Source organism: Mytilus trossulus, chromosome 10 (genome assembly GCF_036588685.1).
Source record: "Mytilus trossulus isolate FHL-02 chromosome 10, PNRI_Mtr1.1.1.hap1, whole genome shotgun sequence".
Taxonomy (NCBI): Eukaryota; Metazoa; Mollusca; class Bivalvia; order Mytilida; family Mytilidae; genus Mytilus; species Mytilus trossulus.
The window spans coordinates 22,044,168-22,065,258 of record NC_086382.1 but is presented as its reverse complement, the minus strand read 5'-3'; the positions used below and the strand labels follow the sequence as shown (position 1 = coordinate 22,065,258).

General features: G+C 33.9%; 2 protein-coding genes across 2 annotated transcripts in view; one reads left to right on the top strand and one right to left on the bottom strand.

Annotated features, from left to right (window-relative positions):
- The window catches only part of LOC134686080 (uncharacterized), a 379,196-nt gene that overhangs the window by 187,480 nt on the left and 170,625 nt on the right, over positions 1-21,091 (top strand). The window lies entirely within an intron of this gene.
- LOC134686077 (meiosis-specific protein MEI4-like) lies at positions 13,645-20,080 on the bottom strand. Its single transcript, XM_063545764.1, has 4 exons — positions 20,036-20,080; positions 18,188-18,424; positions 14,607-14,986; positions 13,645-14,030 (listed from the first exon to the last, which is right to left on the bottom strand). The coding sequence occupies exons 1-4, from the start codon at positions 20,052-20,054 to the stop codon at positions 13,662-13,664; spliced, it is 1,005 nt and encodes a 334-aa protein (XP_063401834.1). The 5' UTR covers positions 20,055-20,080; the 3' UTR covers positions 13,645-13,661.

The following is a 21,091-nucleotide window of genomic DNA, read 5'->3' as shown; positions in this document are numbered from 1 at the left end:
AATGTACATTATAGTTTATTTATTCAATTATACAGTTATTGTAAGTTTTAGATATTGCATAGAACGTTTGATAAAAATGCTCGATGCAAAACGCACAGACCTGGTGCAATTTCATACGTTTTATGAGATAAACAATGCTGAATTTCTTTTCGTACATACACATTTGCGTATTAACACCTTAGGCAGTAATGAATAACTATACGTTGCATTACTGCGTGCCTTCAAATGTTCCGTAGAACTTAGAATAAACGCAATAGCATACTAAATAAGTTTTCTCTTAATGTATTGTTCGTTCTACCAAATGTGTCTGGTTCGTTGTGCTTTTTTAAATAATCACTGTACAGTTCGTTAACAAAAGCTGTCACAAATCACTTTCTTGTCAAGGTATTCGAGATGGTGTCGTCGACTCTATTTCTATATTTTACTGTAAATTTTTATATCTGTTAACTAAGTCAAATTAGTTGAACTTAAAATATCTGTCATACCAAGCCAAAAATTCAATGTTTAACCAACGTACATCAGATAGGAATGTTTTTTGGGACTTCAATGTTATTCCAGATGAAATGAACAGTTAATAAATATTTTCCAGAGAAAGTATAGTTCAGTCGATAAAACTTTAATGGCTTACTTTTCACAATTTAGGGCTCTTCCAAATACCGATGTTTGTCCACATTCGCCTAGACGAAAGCAGACATAGGATCTCGTTGAACGTAGTTTACCGAATGACTTACATGGCATTCCTATTGCTTTATTTTAGTTTTTTTCTTTACATCTAAAGCTTTGTAGATGTGGTGTGATGGCCAGTGAGACAACGTTCCACCTAAGTTTAAATGAAGTGGGTGTATTTATCAAACAATTATTATAGTCCTGGGCAATGTGCAACATTTTTCAATGAGGAAAACCTATACCATATAGTCTGCTAAAAAAGGCTCCGATATATATAAAAAATACAAAAAAACATGTGAAATAATTAAAACGAGGAAACTAACATATATATTAAAAACTTAAAAACTATGTATTAAAGAAAAAAATATGTGACAGATCTATATAATCAATGTACTGCAGGCTCCTGCCTGGACCGACACACACAAAACAAATGCGGCGGGATCAAACAAGTGAGCCCCCAACCCTCTCCTTTACACGGGACACTCGCGTAACAGCACAACATGATAAATAAAACTCTGTACAGTTGCAATTAGCTAAACTCAAAATGTCGGTTCAAGGCACAGGCACTTGTTTCTGTCAATATGGGGTTTACTATCAATACCAGTATAAAAAAACACAAGGTAGCTAACGGGAATTTTCAATGTGTTCGCTTCAACCAATATTTTATTACTTTCCCTTGCCCCTTTCACGAATAAAAGTACACCAGTCTTTCGGTAATTGATTTATCTTTACAATGAAACAACTCTCACGTACCTTGAGAATACCCCTCAAACAGAATAACACACTTGAGATGAGAATTATTGACCTTTTTCCAGACCATTGAATTTGGAAGTACTAAACTTCCGGTTTACTTAGGAAGTTAATAAAACTGTGCAATCTGATTGGTCACATTTTTCTGGTTTCTGGTAACTAATATAAATAAACAGGTAACCAGATGAATTCGACCAATCAGATTGCTGTGTTATATTAACTTCCTAAGTAAACCGGAAGTTTAGTCCTTCCAAATTCAATGGTCTGGAAAAAGGTCAATAATTCTCATCTCAAGTGTGTTATTCTGTTTGAGGGGTATTCTTAAGGTACGTGAGAGTTGTTTCATTGTAAAGATAAATCAATTACCGAAAGACTGGTGTACTTTCATTCGTGAAAGGGGCAAGGGAAAGTAATAAAATATTGGTTGAAGCGAACACATTGAAAATTCCCGTTAGCTACCTTGTGTTTTTTTTATACTGGTATTGATAGCTGTTAAATTAAAACATCACTTAACATTATTTATTCACCTGGGCAAGAGCCAACTGGGATGAAGTGAATAAAGATTTAGATTCACTATTATCACAGATAAGTAACAGTATCCAAAACAACCAAAATGTCAACGAAGCATGGCTGATGTTCAAGAAACACCTATTTGCCAGCCTTGATAAAAACATACCATCAAAAATAGTCAAGTCCAACAACAGACTACCATGGATAACACAAAAGATCAAAAAGATGCTGAAGAAAAAACAAAACTTGTATAACCAGGCCAAAAGAACAAAATCATGGACAAATTACCGCCATTTCCAAAAAACATGCAAAAGAGAAATTAGGAAAGCAGAAAATAATTATATTAACAACGCTATAATTGAAGGAATGAATAAGAACAACACAAAACCCTTCTGGAAGTATGTTAAGTCAAGGAAACAGGACAATATAGGGGTTGCACCACTAAAGAAACACGGACAGCTCATAAATGACAGTAAGGAGAAGGCGCAAATTCTACTGGAGCAATTTGCGTCTGTCTTCACAAAAGGAACAACTAAAACACTACCCAAAACAAACATCAGGGTAAAAGACTCCATACATCAAATTACCATCAGATCAGAAGGAGTTAAAAAGCTGCTACAGAGAGTAAACCCATCCAAAGCATCTGGTCCTGACAACATACCAAACAGAGTACTAAAACAATGCGCCGAACATCTGGCACCAATCATAACACTCATATTCCAGCTCTCACTAGACAGTGGTACACTACCAGAGGATTGGAGAAATGCAAACATCTCTAGCATATTTAAGAAAGGAGACCGACACGCGGCCGAAAACTACAGGCCAGTCTCATTGACATCAGTACCATGTAAACTTCTTGAGCACATCATATGCCGTCATATACTCAAACATCTGGAAAAGCATAATGTATTAACATCACTAAACCACGGCTTTAGATCTGGATATTCCTGTGAGACCCAACTTGCCATTACAATCCATGATATGCTACAATCCTACGATAAAGGAAACCAAGTAGATATTGCGATTCTGGATTTTTCAAAAGCGTTCGACACAGTACCTCATGATAGACTCTTGCACAAAATAGACCAATATGGAATTAGAGGAAATATCCACAAATGGCTAACTTCATTCCTAACCGAAAGAAAAATGCGAGTACAACTTGATGGAGAAAACTCGAGCAATGCTTCTGTTGAATCCGGAGTCCCCCAAGGAACGGTACTAGGACCCATCCTCTTCCTGTGTCATATAAATGATCTCCCAGATGCAGTAAACTCATCAGTACGACTATTTGCAGACGACTGTTTGCTCTATCGGGAAATCAAAAGCCAAAATGACCATAACAAACTACAAGAGGATCTCAAATCACTAGAAAAATGGGCCGACGACTGGGGTATGCGCTTCAACGCCAAAAAATGTTATATGCTTAGCCTGAAAAGTAAAAGTCAGCGTTTTTACAACCTTAACAACCACACGCTTGAACAAGTGTCATCCAACCCATACCTAGGACTACAAATACAAGAAGATCTTAAATGGAAAGAACAAATAACAAATACGTGTAACAAAGCCAGTTCTACCCTAGGCTTCCTTAGAAGGAACCTACAACACTGTCCTATGGAATGCCGTAAAACTGCATATATAGCTCTCATACGATCAATAATGGAGTATGGATCAATTATTTGGGACCCATATACCCAAAAAGACATCGACAAACTAGAATCCATACAAAAGAGAGGTGCTAGATTCATTACCAAAGACTACAAATCAAGAGAGGAAGGATGTATGACAAAAATGCTAAAAGAACTTCAGCTCCCGTCATTACAATCAAGACGCCAACAACAACGACTGATCTTCTTTTTCAAAGTGGTTGAGGGGAAGATACCAGCGCTTCCTCCCGACGATTTAATCCAATTTCATAGACCAAAGAGACAAATCAGAGCAACAACATATAATAACTTTGTAACAAAAAACATTATAGACCACCAAGTCCGTAACAACAAACGTGCGGTCATAGTTCCAACTAGTAAGACAGAACAGTACAAGAACTCTATTTTTGTGCGCACTGCAATAAACTGGAACCACCTGGAAGACTCAGTAGTGTGCGCCACTACTGCCGAGGAGTTTAAATCAGCACTCCTCAGCAAGCGCGACTAATTGTGCGCAGACCAACCCGTCACATAATAGCCGAAAGGAATCTGTGACGTACCCATCCTAATTACAGAAGTGGGAAATACAGATACAGAACAGGTACAGCAAAACTTTCTACATTGTAGCCAAATTTTATTTTTTTAAATTTCATTTTATGAAAGAATTTGGTAAAGGGTGACTTGGATATATACTATTAGATATGGTCACTTTGGTCTTTTTTCCGACCGGCAGTAAAACCTGACCGAAGTTGGCCACCCGTTTAGTTGTGTGGGATTTAAAAGTACGCTGTCACGTCCAGTCCGAATGGGAATATTAAATACAATGTTTCGTGTAGAGAGAACACCACGTTAATACACTGTCCGAACCCTTGCAAAAACATTATGAGAGGTCCTTAAATGGCCTGTTGAAAGGCAACATTTGTGTCCTTATTCAATATACCTCATTTAATACAGTGACAGTCCAGGACCTACATGTAATGTGTGTTGCTACTTTGTGATTATCCTGAACACGCATGACATATTTGCAACAATCAGCCATTACGTATGCGTGTCATTAACAAATAATGGGGTGCAGAAATTGGTCAGTACAAACTGTGAAACGTTTCGTTTTTTATTGATAACTTTTAAGACATGAAAGAAGAAACAAAACAAATGACTAAGGTTAGGTTGATGATTGATGCTTTGCTCAACCGCATAATTTTTCGATAACGTTATGGGTAACTGGGGAATATAAATATGTTCCTTTCTGAGCGAATTTAATGATTTATGAGTTTGACTGTCCCTTTGGTTTCTTTCGTCCCTTTTCTGTCTTCTCAAGAATAAGTCTTTTATTGCTGTATATATTAAAAAGAAGATGTGGTATTGAAACAACTCTTCGCAAAAGACCAAACGACACAAACTGAACAACTATATGTCAGCGTACGGCCTTCAACAATGAACAAAGCCCATACCACATAGCCAGCTATAAAACACACCGAACTGACAAGTGAAAAACAATTTATACGAGAAAACTAACGGCCTAATTTATGCACAATAAAGTGAATAAGAAATATATGTAACTACTGAATTACACGCTCCTTGTTTTAGACATGCACATACAGAATCATGACGGGATTAAACATGTTAGAGGGCACCAACCAACCCTCTAACCGTACATTGACTGTCACGTAAACACTTTCAAAAAATGTTCGTACCGTTTACGTCTTTTGTATGTTTTGTGGGTAAAACTGCGCTGCAGGTACAAAAAAAACTTATTCTAATTAAAACAAAGACATCAATGTGCTGGATATAAATGTCCTTGTTCATTTATCTCCATTAAAACATAATAAAACGCATTTGTTCGTGTTGTTATGCATTTGATTGTGGATTTTGGGAAAATAATGGGCTGTCCCGGGTAACATTTGGCGACGAAATCTGAAGTATAAGCCTTCTTTTCGACTTTCATTTTGCCGATTTTCATAATTATTTTTTTTTGCCACGAATTGCCATGAAATGACAAACAATTATGATATATTTGTTCCGGACCATATGAGTATTTGGACCATACGCGTATGGTCATGACCATATGCGTATACTCATATGGTCCGACCATACGCGTATGGTCCGACCGTACGCGTATGGTCGGACCATATGAGTATGATACTCGTTTGGTTATTAACGGGCCGGACCATATGAGTATTTTGACCATATAGGTATTTTTTTTAATACAGTTTAAAGTTTCAATTATACAAAAACTTTTTCTAAAATAACAATGATGGTAATATTATTTTTATAATTCAAATACTACGTAAAATTTAAACATTGATGCCATATAGTTAGTTTTCATCTCTAATTACATTCTTGTATGTAGGCTTGGGTGAAGTTTACTTCCACACGGTCTCATAGCTTTTTTTGCATTAGCAAGTATTGGTTGTGCATGATCCTTTTCATTTACATCTTTTGTTTGCGAGTGAATTTTAGCTAGCCTTCAAAGGTTTGTAGCTGCGTACACTGATATCGAGGTCTTGGGCCATTCCGATATGTCTACGGTGTTTTTAAAAAGCTATAGATCTCAAATATCGTAACATGACTGCAATACACCATTCTCACAAGACAAATTAAATAAACTATGTTACTTTCCAGTGCCTTTAAATCTTGTGTAACAAAAAAAAGATCGGTAATGACCGTCGGTATTTAAAATTATTTTTTTTAAATAGTTTTTGCATAGTAAAATAAAATAAAATTAACTTTGTGAAACTTCTTATTCTTATTTAGCTAATTTTTATTATAATATAATAATAGAATCATCTATATGATAGCGTCTTTTTAATGCACTGGTATACCATATGAATAGTTTATAGGTTTAAAAAGTAAACTGTAACAGAGTGTTAATTACCCCGACCATACGCGTATGGTCGGACCATATGAGTATATACCCATATGGTCATGACCATACGCGTATGGTCCAAATACTCATATGGTCCGGAACATATTTATTGGACGGCTAATGACGACTTATTCTGTTACGCCAGGTAAATCTGCTAAGTTTCATTGTGTCCCATCACCATTTTCGAAACTACTTTAACGAAAACAGTTTAAAAATACGAATAAATGATGTCATCAGGTGAGAAAAATGATACAGCTTTTCTGTAATTAATTAATTTCAAACGCAAAATTGGTCAAACACAAAAACGAAAAAGATTCTAAATTTTAAAAATTGGTGAATAAAATGTCACACGTTCATTTTTTGCAAAAATGTTGCGTATTGTCGTAATTAAAATAAACTATGTTTAGTTTTGCACTAGATTATCGACAATGGCTTTCTAATAATTTCAAAATATCTAGTATATTGATCTCCATGGCATTCGTACTTTCCGAGAAAAAAATGTTTGAAAATTGGTGAAGATGTCGCACGCATAAAAATTTCTTACGGCGGCAACCTGACGTCTTTTCGAATAGCCAAAACAACAAAAACCGCAGTGTCATAAAAACACACAGAAAAAGCCCACAACTTAGTCGATTGTCAGATGCATTGTTCGATTACATATATAGAGAGAGACTGTTTTAAACTACGATTTGATTTATCCAAATGTTACTGATTTTTCGGATTCTTTTTGTTATTCCGTGATATTGATAAGTGTTGCCCTCAACGCGGAACAGATTGCATGTTTTATTTTTACTCTCAAATTTTAAATTAAGTGCAGAACTTGCAAAGTTTTTAAAACGAGTAAAACTTTGTACGAGCATTTCTTTTGTGTTTTTATCTTATAGCAATAAAGAGGCTTCTTAAAAGTTACGGACAAAATATGATTCGGATGATGCTCCCAATTTATCTTTGGAACGATACGAATATATTACTGTGAAAACTAAGAAAAAACTTCCACTTGTCAGAAAATGCACTAGACCGGATAATATGTTTAATTACAATAGAGAACTAATAGACAAATTCGCTGGAAATTATAAGTTCCGTGCAAAGTAGCAAAATGCACAACTTAAATGTTTGAAAAAAAATATATTATCTAAGCACTGTATTATAATTCATGACTACTTGTATTCCAAAAAGTACGGTTGCAAAGAAAAGTTTGAACTTCAACAAACTTATTTTCAGCGCAACGAGGTATTTATCTATCATTCTATGTGTCCGTTGTTTATCGACACAGAGGAGGACGGAGTAGAAATTTTGCCGGATATTTCATGTATTATCACTTAAGTTTCAAACACGCATATAAAATTTTAAAATACCTGTAAGAGTGTTCCAACAATACAACGGTTATTATGGGTTGCTGTCTGCATGAAATGTTGGTAAATTATTTTTTTCTAACATGTGTATATTGATAATAATCATACCAAAGCATAATTTAATAGATGCAAAATGCATCGACAAACGCAATATTGTGTCAACGAAGCGTACAGTATAAAAAAAGGTGTAATGACAACGAAGCGTACACAACATGAAAACAAAGACATTTTAAAATGTGTATTATTCTTTTTCTAGACACAACATAAAGACACGATCTTTTTAAGTTTGTTAGTTCTAAATATGAAATTTTCAAAAATGTATGTTTTAAAAGCTATGAAATACACGAAACATTATTTTTTTAATATTTTAAAATGTCAAGCACGTTTTATCATTGATATCGTAGTGCGTTTTTGAATGTTTGTATGTAAAGATGTCACATATTTGAAAAACCTTTTAGTAACTAATGAGTATTATGGCAAAGAATATATTGGAGCAAAATATCCGAAGAATAGATATTGGATTTTCTTTAAAAGTATTATTTTTTATTGTCTGAACTCAGTGTTACACGGTGTGTTCGAGTCGAACGCGTCAACGTCCGGTTTCTTCTGTATCGGGGTTATACAGGTAAGGGTGAGTAATAGGATAACTATATTTGGTATTTGCGTACCTTGCAAGGTCCTCATGGCCGTCAGACAGTTTTTACTTGACCTCAACCTCATTTCACGGATCAGTCAACAAGATTAAGTTTTGGTGGTCATGTCCATATTTCAGATACTACATGTATAAGCAAAAGGTCTACTATATTCGGTTTATGGAATGACTGTAAGGTGTACATGTCCAACTGCCACTGGGCAAAATGATGTTGAAGCCACTGAGCAGGTTGTTATTGACGCCACTGGGTGTGTTGTGATTGACGCCACTGGGCATGTTGTTATTGACGCCACTGGGCGTGTTGTTATTGACGCCACTGGGCGTGTTGTTATTGAGGCCACTGGGCCGATTGACATTAAAGCCACGTGGTAAGATGCTGGTGAAGCCACTGGGCAGGTTGTTATTGACGCCACTGGGTGTGTTGTTATTGACGCCACTGGGCGAGGTATTATTGACGACACTAGCCGAGGTAGAATTGACGCCACTGGGCGAGGTATTATTGACACCACTGGGCGTGTTGACATTGAAGCCACTGGGCAAGATACTGTTGAATCCACTGGGCATGTTGTTATTCAAACCATAGGCTAAAAGCTAATCCATTAGGCATGTTTTTATTGACGCACTTGGTTTGTTGTTTTAGACGCCACGGGGCAATTTGGTATTGAAGCAACTGGACAGGTTATTTGTTACGTTACTGGGCAGGTTGTTATAGTCGCCACTTGGCAGGTTGGTATTGAAAACATTGGACAGGTTGTTTGTAAAACCACTTGGCAAGCTGTTAATGAAGACGCTTGGCTGGTTATGGTTGAAGCCACTGTTATTAAACCACAAGGCTGATTGTTAAATTAAGCCACTGGGCATGTTACTATTGACTCCATTGGCCATGTTAGTATTTACGCCACTGGGCATGTTGTAACTGACACAACGGGGAAAAATTATTATTAATGCCGAGCGAAAGGAGGCGGTTGAAGTCACTCGGCATTTCGTAATTAAAGCCATGGGTTAATAGTTATTTTAACTACTGGGCAATTATTATTGACGCCACTGTGTAGGATGTTATAAACGCAACTGGACATGTTATTATTGACGCAACTGGACATATTATTATTAATACATATCGGCATTGTATTCAGATATCGCAGATCAAATTTATTCGTTCATTGTGTAATCATACGTTTTTTGATTGAGTTAAGTCTGCCAATTGATATTTTATCGTGTGTTTTTCTATGTTGTGGTGTTATGCTATTGTTTCAGAAAAAGGGAGAAGGTTTGGATCCATTAAAACGTTTAATCCCGCTGCAAATGTTTGCACCTGTCCTAAGTCAGGAATCTGATGTACAGTAGTTGTCGTTTGTTTATGTTATATATACGTGTTTCTCGTTTCTCGTTTTGTTCATATAGATTAGACCGTTGGTTTTCCCATTTGAATGGTTTTACACTAGTAATTTTGGGGCCCTTTATAGCTTGTTGTTCGGTGTGAGCCAAGGCTCGGTGTTGTAGGCCGTACTTTAACCTATAATGGTTTACTTTTTAAATTGTTATTTGGATGGAGAGTTGTCTCATTGGCACTCACACCACATCTTCCTATATCTATATGATGTTGTTTAAGCCACTGGTCATGTCGTTACACGATATAGGCTGATAGTTATATTAAGCCACCATGCATGTTATTAAAGCCACTGGACAGGTTGTTTGTAAAGCCAATGGGCATGTTGTTTTTGAAGACATTGGGCATCGTTCAATTCTTTTACTGAATTACTGGTTTATGTTGATGACACTTGCAGTGACTTGGCTTGTTGTTGTTAAAGCCACTGGGCATTTTGTTATTACAAACACTTGGCTGGTAGATATTCAAGACACTCGGCATGTTGATGTTGAAAACACTGGGTAGGTTGTTGTTGAAGACACTTGGCATGTTTGTTGATGAAGACTCTGTATGTTGTTATTGAAGATACTGCTGACTGTTGTTGAATACATTGGACAGGTTGTTTAGTTATTGAAGACACTGAGCTGGTTGTTCAAATTCTCGGCTGGTTGTTAAAGATACTAGACTGTTTATCGTTGAAAACACTGGGCAAGTTTTAATTAAAGGCACTTGCCTGGTTGTTGTTGAAGACACTAAGCATGTGGCTTTTGATGAAGCAACTAGGCTGTTTATTATTTAAGTAACTTAGCATATTATTATTTAAGTTACTAGGGTGAATGTTTCGACAATACTGATTGTTATTGAAGCTATAAGGCTGAATTTCAGACATGTATATTTGTATGTTATTTACCAAAACAAATTTCTTTGAATAGTTATATTAAAGATGCTGTCATACACCTTGATTGATATCTAGTTAGAATAACATTCAACAAGTAGTCAAATGTTCATAGGTTTAGTCTCTCGTATACAAGAGCCAGTGCTAACACCTGTAATTCTGATAAGATCTTTTTTGAAACATAACGGGTTAAAACAGGCCAGAGGAAACGATGGTTACGTTAGAGAAGACTTTCCAGCACAGTCAGTTATCTGTTCATCGAAATTCAAAAATTAGATAAATATTCAATGCTATTTTCCCGTTCTTTGTGTTTCGAGAGCACTTGTCTCTGCAAGTGGCGTCTACCATGTAAGAGTTTGTGATTATTTGATAAATATTTTATGTTCGTTTGAGTTTACGAATTAGAATTTAAATGTATTTATCAAAGTTGTACAAAATCGAACATGTAAAGTTGTTTGTTTATAGTTAACACGGGCGTATGACATTTGCGCCGATTTTGAAAATTTTCATTCTTTCATTTGCGCCGATTTCATTTTTTCATTTGCGCCGATTTTATATTTTCTCCTAATTGGATTTACAGGTAAGTTAATACTTTTACATGGGCTGAGCACAAGGTATAAAGACAAATCAATTGTCATTGGTAAATGACTATTCAATTTTTTGTGGTTACCATTTCTTCCCCTAAATGAAATCGATGACTGATTCACATTTGACAGTAAGTCTGACGCTCGTTCTGATTACAAATGTCATACATTCTTAGACTACGTACTAAGTGCATTTACATATGCACAACGTCAAGCTATCAACCTCATTTATGGGAAGCTGCATCCGTTTAAAACTGCAAGAGGACGAATAACGGCCCAGAATCTGTTCATTCCCATTACAACAAACAATTTTATTCACACCACCCTAACATATAAGTGTTTTGGATGTTATCAAGCTATATACATGTTATTAGTATGGCGTTCAATTAGTATGGTGTTCATTATCACTGAACTAGTATATATTTGTTAAGGGGCCAGCTGAAGGACGCCTCCGGGTGCGGGGATTTCTCGCTACATTGAAGACCTGTCGGTGACCTTCTGCTGTTGTTTTTCTATGGTCGGGTTGTTGTCTCTTTGACACATTCCCAATTTCCATTCTCAATTTTATATTATTGACAATTCATAACATTTGTACAACTGGCTAACGGAAGATGTCTTTAATGATAATTAAAACATAACATGACTGGGATGGAGAGTTGTATAATGTTTCATTGGCACTCATATCACATCTTCTTACAACTTTTCACCTGTAATTTACCTGTAATTTACCTGTAAAAAAATCGGCGCAAATGAAAGAAAAAATCGGCGCAAATGAAATGCATATCGGCGCAAATGCAAAACGCCGGTTAACACGTCTTTGGTTAATTATTAAGTAAGGTCGGTTCGATTGGGATATTGAGTTCATGCACGAGTGAACTCAGGTGGTTTAAAGTCATTGGAGCCATTGCAGTCAAAGTGTACAGTAGCATTTTGCAAAATAAATAATATTATTAATCATATTATTTATTTTCAGATTTGTGGACCACAAGTATTTTGAGCTCTATCTATTGTGTATACCTCAAAACTGTCAGAGGACTTCTTATAGGAGTTAATGCCCTTCAATCACAAATTTGATGATTTGTTTTTATTTCTGCCCATTATCTTGAAAATTATCAAAGAAAGAGAGAAACTTTACAAATTGTAAAAAAGGTATCTGCTAGACGAGTTCTACAAATAATTCAGCATGGTGGAAATTTTCAGTCAACTGTTTCTTAAATTTATGGCCCTTTGACAACAATTTTCACAAATTGCTTGCTTTTTTGCCCTTAAAAACTGTAATAGATATATAGAAACTTAAACAAGCAAACATGATCAGTAAGTCAAGATCTACAAATAAGATAAATATGGAGGAAATCCTCCAGCGACTCTTTATTAGAATTATTGCCCATTTTTACCATATTCTTTTGTTTCGCCTTGTATGATAAAAATTATAATAGATATATAGACACTTTATACACAAAAAATTATCAGCATAGCAAGATCTACAAAAATAGAGCCTCTTGTTGTAGTTAAAAAAAATCCAATTATTTGTAACAAGTGTTTATGGTTGAATCAGTCTCTTAGTTACAACAAATAATACAATATAAGCTTTGTTGTAAGATGCATATATCCTAAGTTTTAATTATTATGTAAGTTTGAAAGATAAACAATGGTATGGTTTTTTCTCATTTTTGAAGACCTTTCAGTTGTCTATAATTGCTTACATCCACTTCATTTGAGCTTTGGTCACGGTTTGGTGGATATTTGTTTAATTTGGCAATCATACCACATCTGCTTATTCTTATATATGATGCATTGTGTGGAAAAAGTCTTTTTGATAGATAGTCTCTCTTAGCTAATTTTGATGGTAAAGTGATTCATGATATAAGTACCAATAATTCAAGCATATAGATATACCAGTATTATTTGCTATAAATTTGTAAGGCACTGATTTTATTGCACAACATATGTTCTGTCAACGTATATTTGTTCCGCCTAACAGAAGTTCCAATGGAAACTTTGTTATAAACATTGATATAATATCTATTCCTGTTGGAACAAATATTCTATACCATTTATTCCGTTAGGAACATATACTGTAATATTTGTTCCTGTGGAAATAATATTCCAGAATATATTTTCCTTTTGGAACTTCTATTATGAAGGAACTTCTATTCCGTGACAGCTCTATGTATTAATCTTTATAAATTTCCTCAGGATGAAAAGGTCAAAAGTCAAATACATGTATGAAATATCTGGGAGAATCATAACCACCAAGACTCACAGAACAGACAAACAAAAGGTGTAGACAAAAACCAAAAGTAAAATTCAGTTCAGACAAAACAAACCACTTGATATTATTATAACAAATGACAAAAACACAAAATGATAAATATTTTTATGGTTGACTTTCTGAAACAATTTGATTTAAAATTCCTTGAATTTTCCACACAGCATGCGCAAACAGAGGAAAAGGGTCTGTCAAATGAAGCAATGTCTCGTCAAGTCTTTCATTTATCTTGTCCATGAAATCTGATGACATCATTAAACTATGTTCTCTATGCTTGTGAAAAATATTTTCCAGAATTTTGAAGACGTTGTTTAAATTCCAGTATTTCAAAAGATCAATATCTTCTTTCTTTTGTTGTACATTTCGTAGGTGATTTGAAAATTCTTCAATAACTGTTAATGTCATTTTCACAATTCTTTCAAATAATTTGACATGACAAAAGGATATAACAAGTGTCACTAGACATTCTGCTTCCTCCTGAAAAAATACAAATAATAAGACCTTTTTATGATACATTATGTTATTTATCATTATTATAAACAATGACCATAAAATAAATAACATAGTAGCAACTTTATAAGCTTGTAATTCAGTGGTTGTTATTTGTTGCTTTGTAACATACCTGTTTTTCGTTCATTTTCTTTTACATTAATTAGGCCGTTAGTTTTTTTTGTTTGAATTGTTTTACTCATTTTGGTCCTTTTATAGCGGACTATGTTGTTTGGGCCCTTGTACATTGTTGAAGGCCATACAGTGACCTATAGATGTTAATTTATGTGTCATTTGGTCACTTGTGAAGATTTGTCTCATTGGCAATCGTACCACATCTTTTTTTTTTATAATGCATGCTTTTTGTTTGTAAAATGAGCTCATGCTTTTTAAACTGTTTACATGTTATTTTCCTTTTACTTGTTGTAATCATGTGTTTAACATCTTCATACACAAATAGATTCATTGATTGTTAAGGAAAATGTTTAAGCAACTACTGAGCAGCTATGAATATTTCAAAAGTTTTAAAGCATTTAAACTGTTTGTAAATTAAATATTACTTACCATACTTTCATGTTCTTTAAACAGCAGCATATTCAGTATACACATCACTATATCTATAATACAGTCAACAACTTGTACCAAGTCAACAATCTTTTCTGAGTCCAACACTCCCATAATAACATGCACATTTTTCTGGATTGACGATAGAGGAATATTAGCCTCATTTTCAATACAGTATTTAACCATGGTCAAACTGTTCTTGAGTGTTGTATAAGTAACCGATGTTAATTGAGGTGTCCTGGTGATTGACTGCAGGTTCAAAATGCTCTGTAAAAAGGCAGTGTTTTGAATAAGTTGGCCGTTGTCTGTTGTGGATTGTACTGTACATGTAGTCGTCCCAGATGATGGTGGTGTCAGGCATAGTGGTTCTTCTGCTTGTACTGAAATAAATTATAAGAAAAAAATATATAAATCTATAAATGAGGGGATAAAAAACTATCTTTGACTGTGATACTAAGTAAAAAGAATAACTAGAGGCTCTAAAGAGCCTGTGTCACTCACCTTAGTATATGTGAATATTAAACAAAGGCAGCAGATGGATTCATGACAAAATTGTGTTTTGGTGATGGTGATGTGTTTCTACATCTTACTTTACTAAACAGTCTTGCAGCTTACAATTATCTTTTTCCATAATGAACTTGGCCCAGTAGTTTCAGTGGAAAATGTTAAAAAAAAATACAAATTTTATGAAAATTAATAAAAATTGACTAAAGAGGACAATAACTCCTTAGGGGGTCAATTGACCATTTCGGTCATGTTGACTTATTTGTAAATCTTACTTTGCTGAACATTATTGCTGTTTACAGTTTATCTTTATCTATAACAAGAGGCTCTAAAGAGCCTGAATCGCTCACCTTAATTTTTTTGGGTTAAATCTCTCATCAATGATTATTTTGGCTTTTCAATTTATTTAAATGTTCTTTGAATCGTCCTATTTTCTTCAAAAGCAAAAAAAATAAATCATTTTCTCCTATGTTCTATTTTAGCCATAGGAGCTATGTTTCTTGACATACAAGGAAATAAAATATAAAATTTATACTAGATACTCTGAAACTCATTTAGCCTAAGTTTGGCTGAAATTGATACAGCAGTTTCAAAGGAGAAGATTTTTTAAAGTAAGTCAACATGATGAACAAATTGTGAAAAAAGTCTTTAAAGGGCAATAACTCCTTAAGGGGTCAATTTAACAATTTTGGTCAAATTGACTTATTTGTAGATCTTATTTTGCTTAACATTTTTGCTGTTAACAGTTTATTTGTATTTATAATAATATTCAAGATAATAACCAAAAACTGCAAAATTTCCTTAAAATTACCAATTAAGGGGCAGCAACCCAACAATGGGTTGTTTGATTCATCTGAAAATTTAAGGGCTGATAGGTCTTGACCTATTGAACATTTTTACCCCATGTCAGATTTGCTCTAAATGCTTTCGTTTTTGAGATATAAGCCAAAAACTGCATTTGACCTCTATGTTCTATTTTTAGCAATGGCGACCATGTTTGTTGATAGATCAAAACTTCGGATACAATTTATAAACTAGATACCCTAAGGAACATTCAGTTACAGTTTGGAAGTATTTGGCCTAGTAGTTTCAGAGGAGAAGATTCTTGAAATAGTTTACGACGACGACAGACGATGATGACAGACGACAGATGACGACAGACGCCAAGTGATGGCATAAGCTCACATGGCTATGCCAGGTGAGCTAAAAACAATTCTTGGTTTACCTAACACACAAGCGACATTAACTTTCATCCAAAATCTTTCATGCACTATTACACACTCAATTTGTTAAGCTGTAAATGAGAAATTATGTAAAATTACTCACCTTCAAAATGAAATTTTTTACCTCATGACAGATTTGCTCTAAATGCTTTAGTTTTTGAGATATAAGCCAAAAACTGCATTTGACCCCTATGTTCTATTTTAAGTAACGGCGGCCATGTTTTTTGACAGATCAAAAATTGTAGCACAAACTTTGTGCAGAATAATCTAAGGAACAATCATGCTAAGTTTCATCCAAATCCATTCAGTAGTTTCAGAGGAGAAGATGTTTGAAAAATTGTTAACGACGACAGACGACGACGACAACGGTCCCCAGCTGATGAGAAAAGCTCACATTTCCTTTTAGGAAAGGTGAGCTAATAATATTCAAGATAATAACCAAAAACAGCAAAATTTCCTTAAAATTACCGATTCAGGGGCAGCACCCCAACAACGGGTTGTCCAATTCATCTGAAAATTTCAGGGCAGATAGATGTTGACTTTATTTTTTTTTCTGTCAGATTTGCTCTAAATGCTTTGGTTTTTGAGTTATAAGCCAAAAACTGTATTTTACTCCATGTTCTATTTTTAGCCATGGCACCAATCTTGGTTGGTTGGCTGGGTCACCGGACACATTTTAAAAACTAGATACCCCAATGATGATTGTGGCCAAGTTTGGTTAAATTTGTCCCAGTAGCTTCAGAGGAGAAGATTTTTGTAAAAGTTAACGACAATGGACGAAGACAGATGACGACGACGGACACCGGACGCCAAGTGATGGGAAAAGCTCACTTGGCCCTTTGGGACGGGTGAGCTAAAAATGACATAGAACAATATTTTTTTTTTATTATGTTGTACTAAAATTTTCATTTGATCAAATTTAGATATACCGGTAATTAAATTTTAAGCTTTAACAAACAAAAAAATCTTTGTGAGTAGACACCCCACAAAACAAAAGCTCTTTTTCTGGGTTTTTTTTTCATACTTAGTCTTTGAGGATGAATTATACAGACCTGTAATTTGTAATTTAGGTGTTAATTTGTAAAACGTTTATTCTAGTTTAAATCCATTGATTCCAAACCAACTCAGCAATATAAAACTTTAATTTCCTACATTGCATTTTAAGATTTTTTTATTGCCAAGTATGAAAGTTATTGATTACAAAAAATATGTCATTGATTTCATGAAATTGATTTTTGACTTATGTTTGTATACTTTAAACTGTAAAAATTTCATAACATCCATTTTTATCATCACATCCATGTGACAATTACTCCACATGGATTTTGATAAATTGAAAATCAATTATATTAAACCATCTAGAAACTAGGCCTCATGAATAAGATAAACAAAAGATATAGAAATAACAGATATTATGTCACCGATATGTATGATGTATCTATATACATGCATATCAAAAGATATTACAACTTTACCTGTTAATTGAAACTAGTGCTTGTGATGAGATAAGTAAAAGCTTATGTAAAAAAAAACATCACCTGAAATATGCAAAATATTTGGTGTCAGGAAGTTTTGGAATATCAATTGTTACCTACAGAGCTCCTCTTAATGATCAACATGATATAAACTCAAAATGTCATTCATAATTCACTTTACAAATAAATTAGCCAAATTTATATATGTTAATTTTCAAATTGACAAATACCTGTGTTTCTTAAAGGTAAAAAGGCATTTTGTCCAAGTGTAGACTATAATAGAACTAAATGCTGTCTAAGCTGAAGGATTTCATACATGATACACTTTACAAATAAATTGGCCAAACTCATATATGTAATTTTTCAAATTGACAAATACCTGTGTTTCTTAAAGGTAAAAATGCATTTTGTCCAAGTGTAGACTGTAGAACTAATTGTTGCCGTAGCTGAAGGATTTCATTTTCTGCTGATTTCAGTTTATCCTGGCATTCTTGCTGTTTCTGTAAATAGTTCTGACAGAGTTGTTCTGTGTATTCTTTAGCAGTCAAGCCTTCTGGTTTACTTTTTATACAGGCCATTGCTATTGCCATTTTCATGGTTTTTATGTAGGTTTCATCTGATAAATAAAAAGAATTATTTCATATTGGTATTATTTTAGTACATGTATATGAATTGGATTTTGAATAAAAAAGCGTATTCACCTGAGAAAGTGTTATTCACCGCAATAAATGTCACACGCTTTTACATGCAACGTTATGGTAAAATGTTTTATGTAAAATTTGTTTGGGTATATGTTTGTCATTAAATACATTTTCTTCTCTTGGAATATGGAATAAAACAATTACTGTCTTTTGTTTCTGTAAATATGGGGTTTGATTGACTTTAAAAAAACTGATATTCACTTCGGCTGTCGGCCTCAGTGAATATCATTTTTTCAGAAGTCAATCAAATCGCATATATTTACCTCATCAAAAGACAGTAATTGTATATTCTTCTTTTGATTATGAATCAATTACTTCATCGGTATGTCATCTTAACATTAGAATAAATTTACTAAAAAGCACTAGTTTGGAGAGTGTAAAAAAATTGAAAACAACACGTCTAATAATTTCAATGCATCAGAAGGGCTTTTCTGGATTTACCTTCATCAGCAAAGCTCAAAGCCAACCATAGAAATCCGAGGATGTATAAGTACGGAAACTGTTGAAGAGCTATATGACAAAAATACCTAATATTGATAGCCAAATTCATCTACTAGAGTCAACCTTGCCTGAGGGAGTTGAAACCTTAGTCAAGTTATCTGCATGCAATAAAACCTGGTAAAAAACAGGTTCAAAAAAAAATTGTGAGTTGCAGACATAATTAAGATATGCATGTATATTCAATATTTGTATTTCATATAAATTTTGTATCAGTTCATTTTGTTCAATTTTGTACAAATTCATTTGGTTCAATTTTGTACAAGTTCATTTTTTTCAATTTTGTAATTAAAAGTTTATTTTTTTTAAATTTTGTAAAAGTTTATTTTTTTTAATTTTCACACGGTAAAATTTCATCTTTTTCATTTTAGAATGAGTTCATTTTGTTCAATTTTTACATTAAGTTCATTTGGTTCAATTTTGATTGAGTTAATTTCCTAAAAATTATATATTTGGCAGGTTGTACAAATTAAGTACTAGATTATGAGTTTATTAATTGCATTAGTGTTTTTAATTTCTTCCAGCCTTCACCCTTAACTTTTGAGTCCACAGTTGTATTCTGTTGGCTTGTACTTGTACAGAAGAATTATACAAGTCTGAAAGCAATTTTACAAGCCAATGATGTCGGACTTGTGTTGTGGTTAAGCATGAAGACTGCAGTTATACTGTAAGTTGCACATATACCTTGAATAGAACAAGACTGTATGCAAATGCAACTATAATGACTTGAAGTCGACTGCAATCAACTTTATTTTCTTTATAGTGGAGTTATTGTGAGTTTCAGACATAAGATAACCTTCATCAGGAATAACGGACATAATACTTGTCTCTTTGGCACATTCCCATGTTCCCCATTTCCATTTTTAAAAATAAAATAAGTTTCCAAATGGAAAAACTTAAAAAACCAAGGATTTTCAGCTTGCCAAGTTACAGTGGAATATCACAGATGTAGATCTACATGTTAAAATAATGTTCATATTCATATGAATTGTTTGTAAATGCATTAAAGGTCATAAAATGAAATTTACCAGTTTCAGGTGTTGCCATTTTTATTTATAAAGTTGAAAGGCGGGATGGATTTGAAAAAGTTATCCGGAAATTTCGAGTTATCTCCCATATCGTAAAAAGCTGTGCACCTAAATATCTGACATATCTAAAGTTACAGTTTCCAATCCCACCTATGATCACCAGTTTGGCAATTGGGGACTGTGCAAGGCAATCATTTTATGTTTGATAAATAATTATATATTAAGCTTTTAGATTCAGCTGCATAGTATACAAACAAGGATAGGAAAAATAAAATATGTCTATAATGAGCTTTTTTAACATACCCCCATAATGTCAAGTTGTCTTTGATTAATATTGTCTTTGGAAAAAATATCGACTGTAACTTATATCCTAAGACATATGATTTGGACATTTACACATAATATTATACTAGTCCTAGATATAATATATTTTTATTGTTAATCATATACATGTAGAGAAATAGTCTGGTAAACAACTCAACCGTCAGCACTAGAGATATATTTCAACTAACGAACACAAAACCCCTAAAATGTAAGTGACCGTATAAAGATAAGAATATGCGGATCTTCAATAATAGATGAGTGCCTACACTTTACACATCGAGCTCTACGTCGAATCAAATAAAGTTAAATCAAGTCAGTTCTGAATTAAAAGTAAAAAGGAATATCAATGTCTTGCCATCAACATTGAAATCACCAATTGACTAGAAACACTTAGATACGCTGACGAGGCAGAAAATTTTGGTATGACACGTGAAAAAATCGCGGCAAGTTAAACAAATGAGCGAATTTATAAACTGATTTGTTTTGTTTTTGTTATTTGTTTGGTTCTTTTTTGGTTTGGTTTTTTTTTGGGGGGAGGGGGTCCTGTCCCTTCCTTTTTATATAAGTCAATGGATTTACAAGCTGGCCTGACATGTACATGTATATATATAAAAAGAAGATGTGGTATGATAGTCAATGAGACATTCACAACTCTCCACAAGCACCAATTAAAATGACACATAAATTAACATATTACGGTCACCGTACGGCCTTCAACAATGAGAAAAGCCC

Excerpts from the sequence above, each read along its gene's own strand:
- LOC134686077 (XM_063545764.1), bottom strand. Across the intron at positions 14,987-18,187 it reads TTTACCTTTAAGAAACACAG|TACAAGCAGAAGAACCACTA; the intron begins GTATTTGTCAAT and ends AATTTATTTCAG. Across the intron at positions 14,031-14,606 it reads TTAAAGAACATGAAAGTATG|GAGGAAGCAGAATGTCTAGT; the intron begins GTAAGTAATATT and ends GTATTTTTTCAG.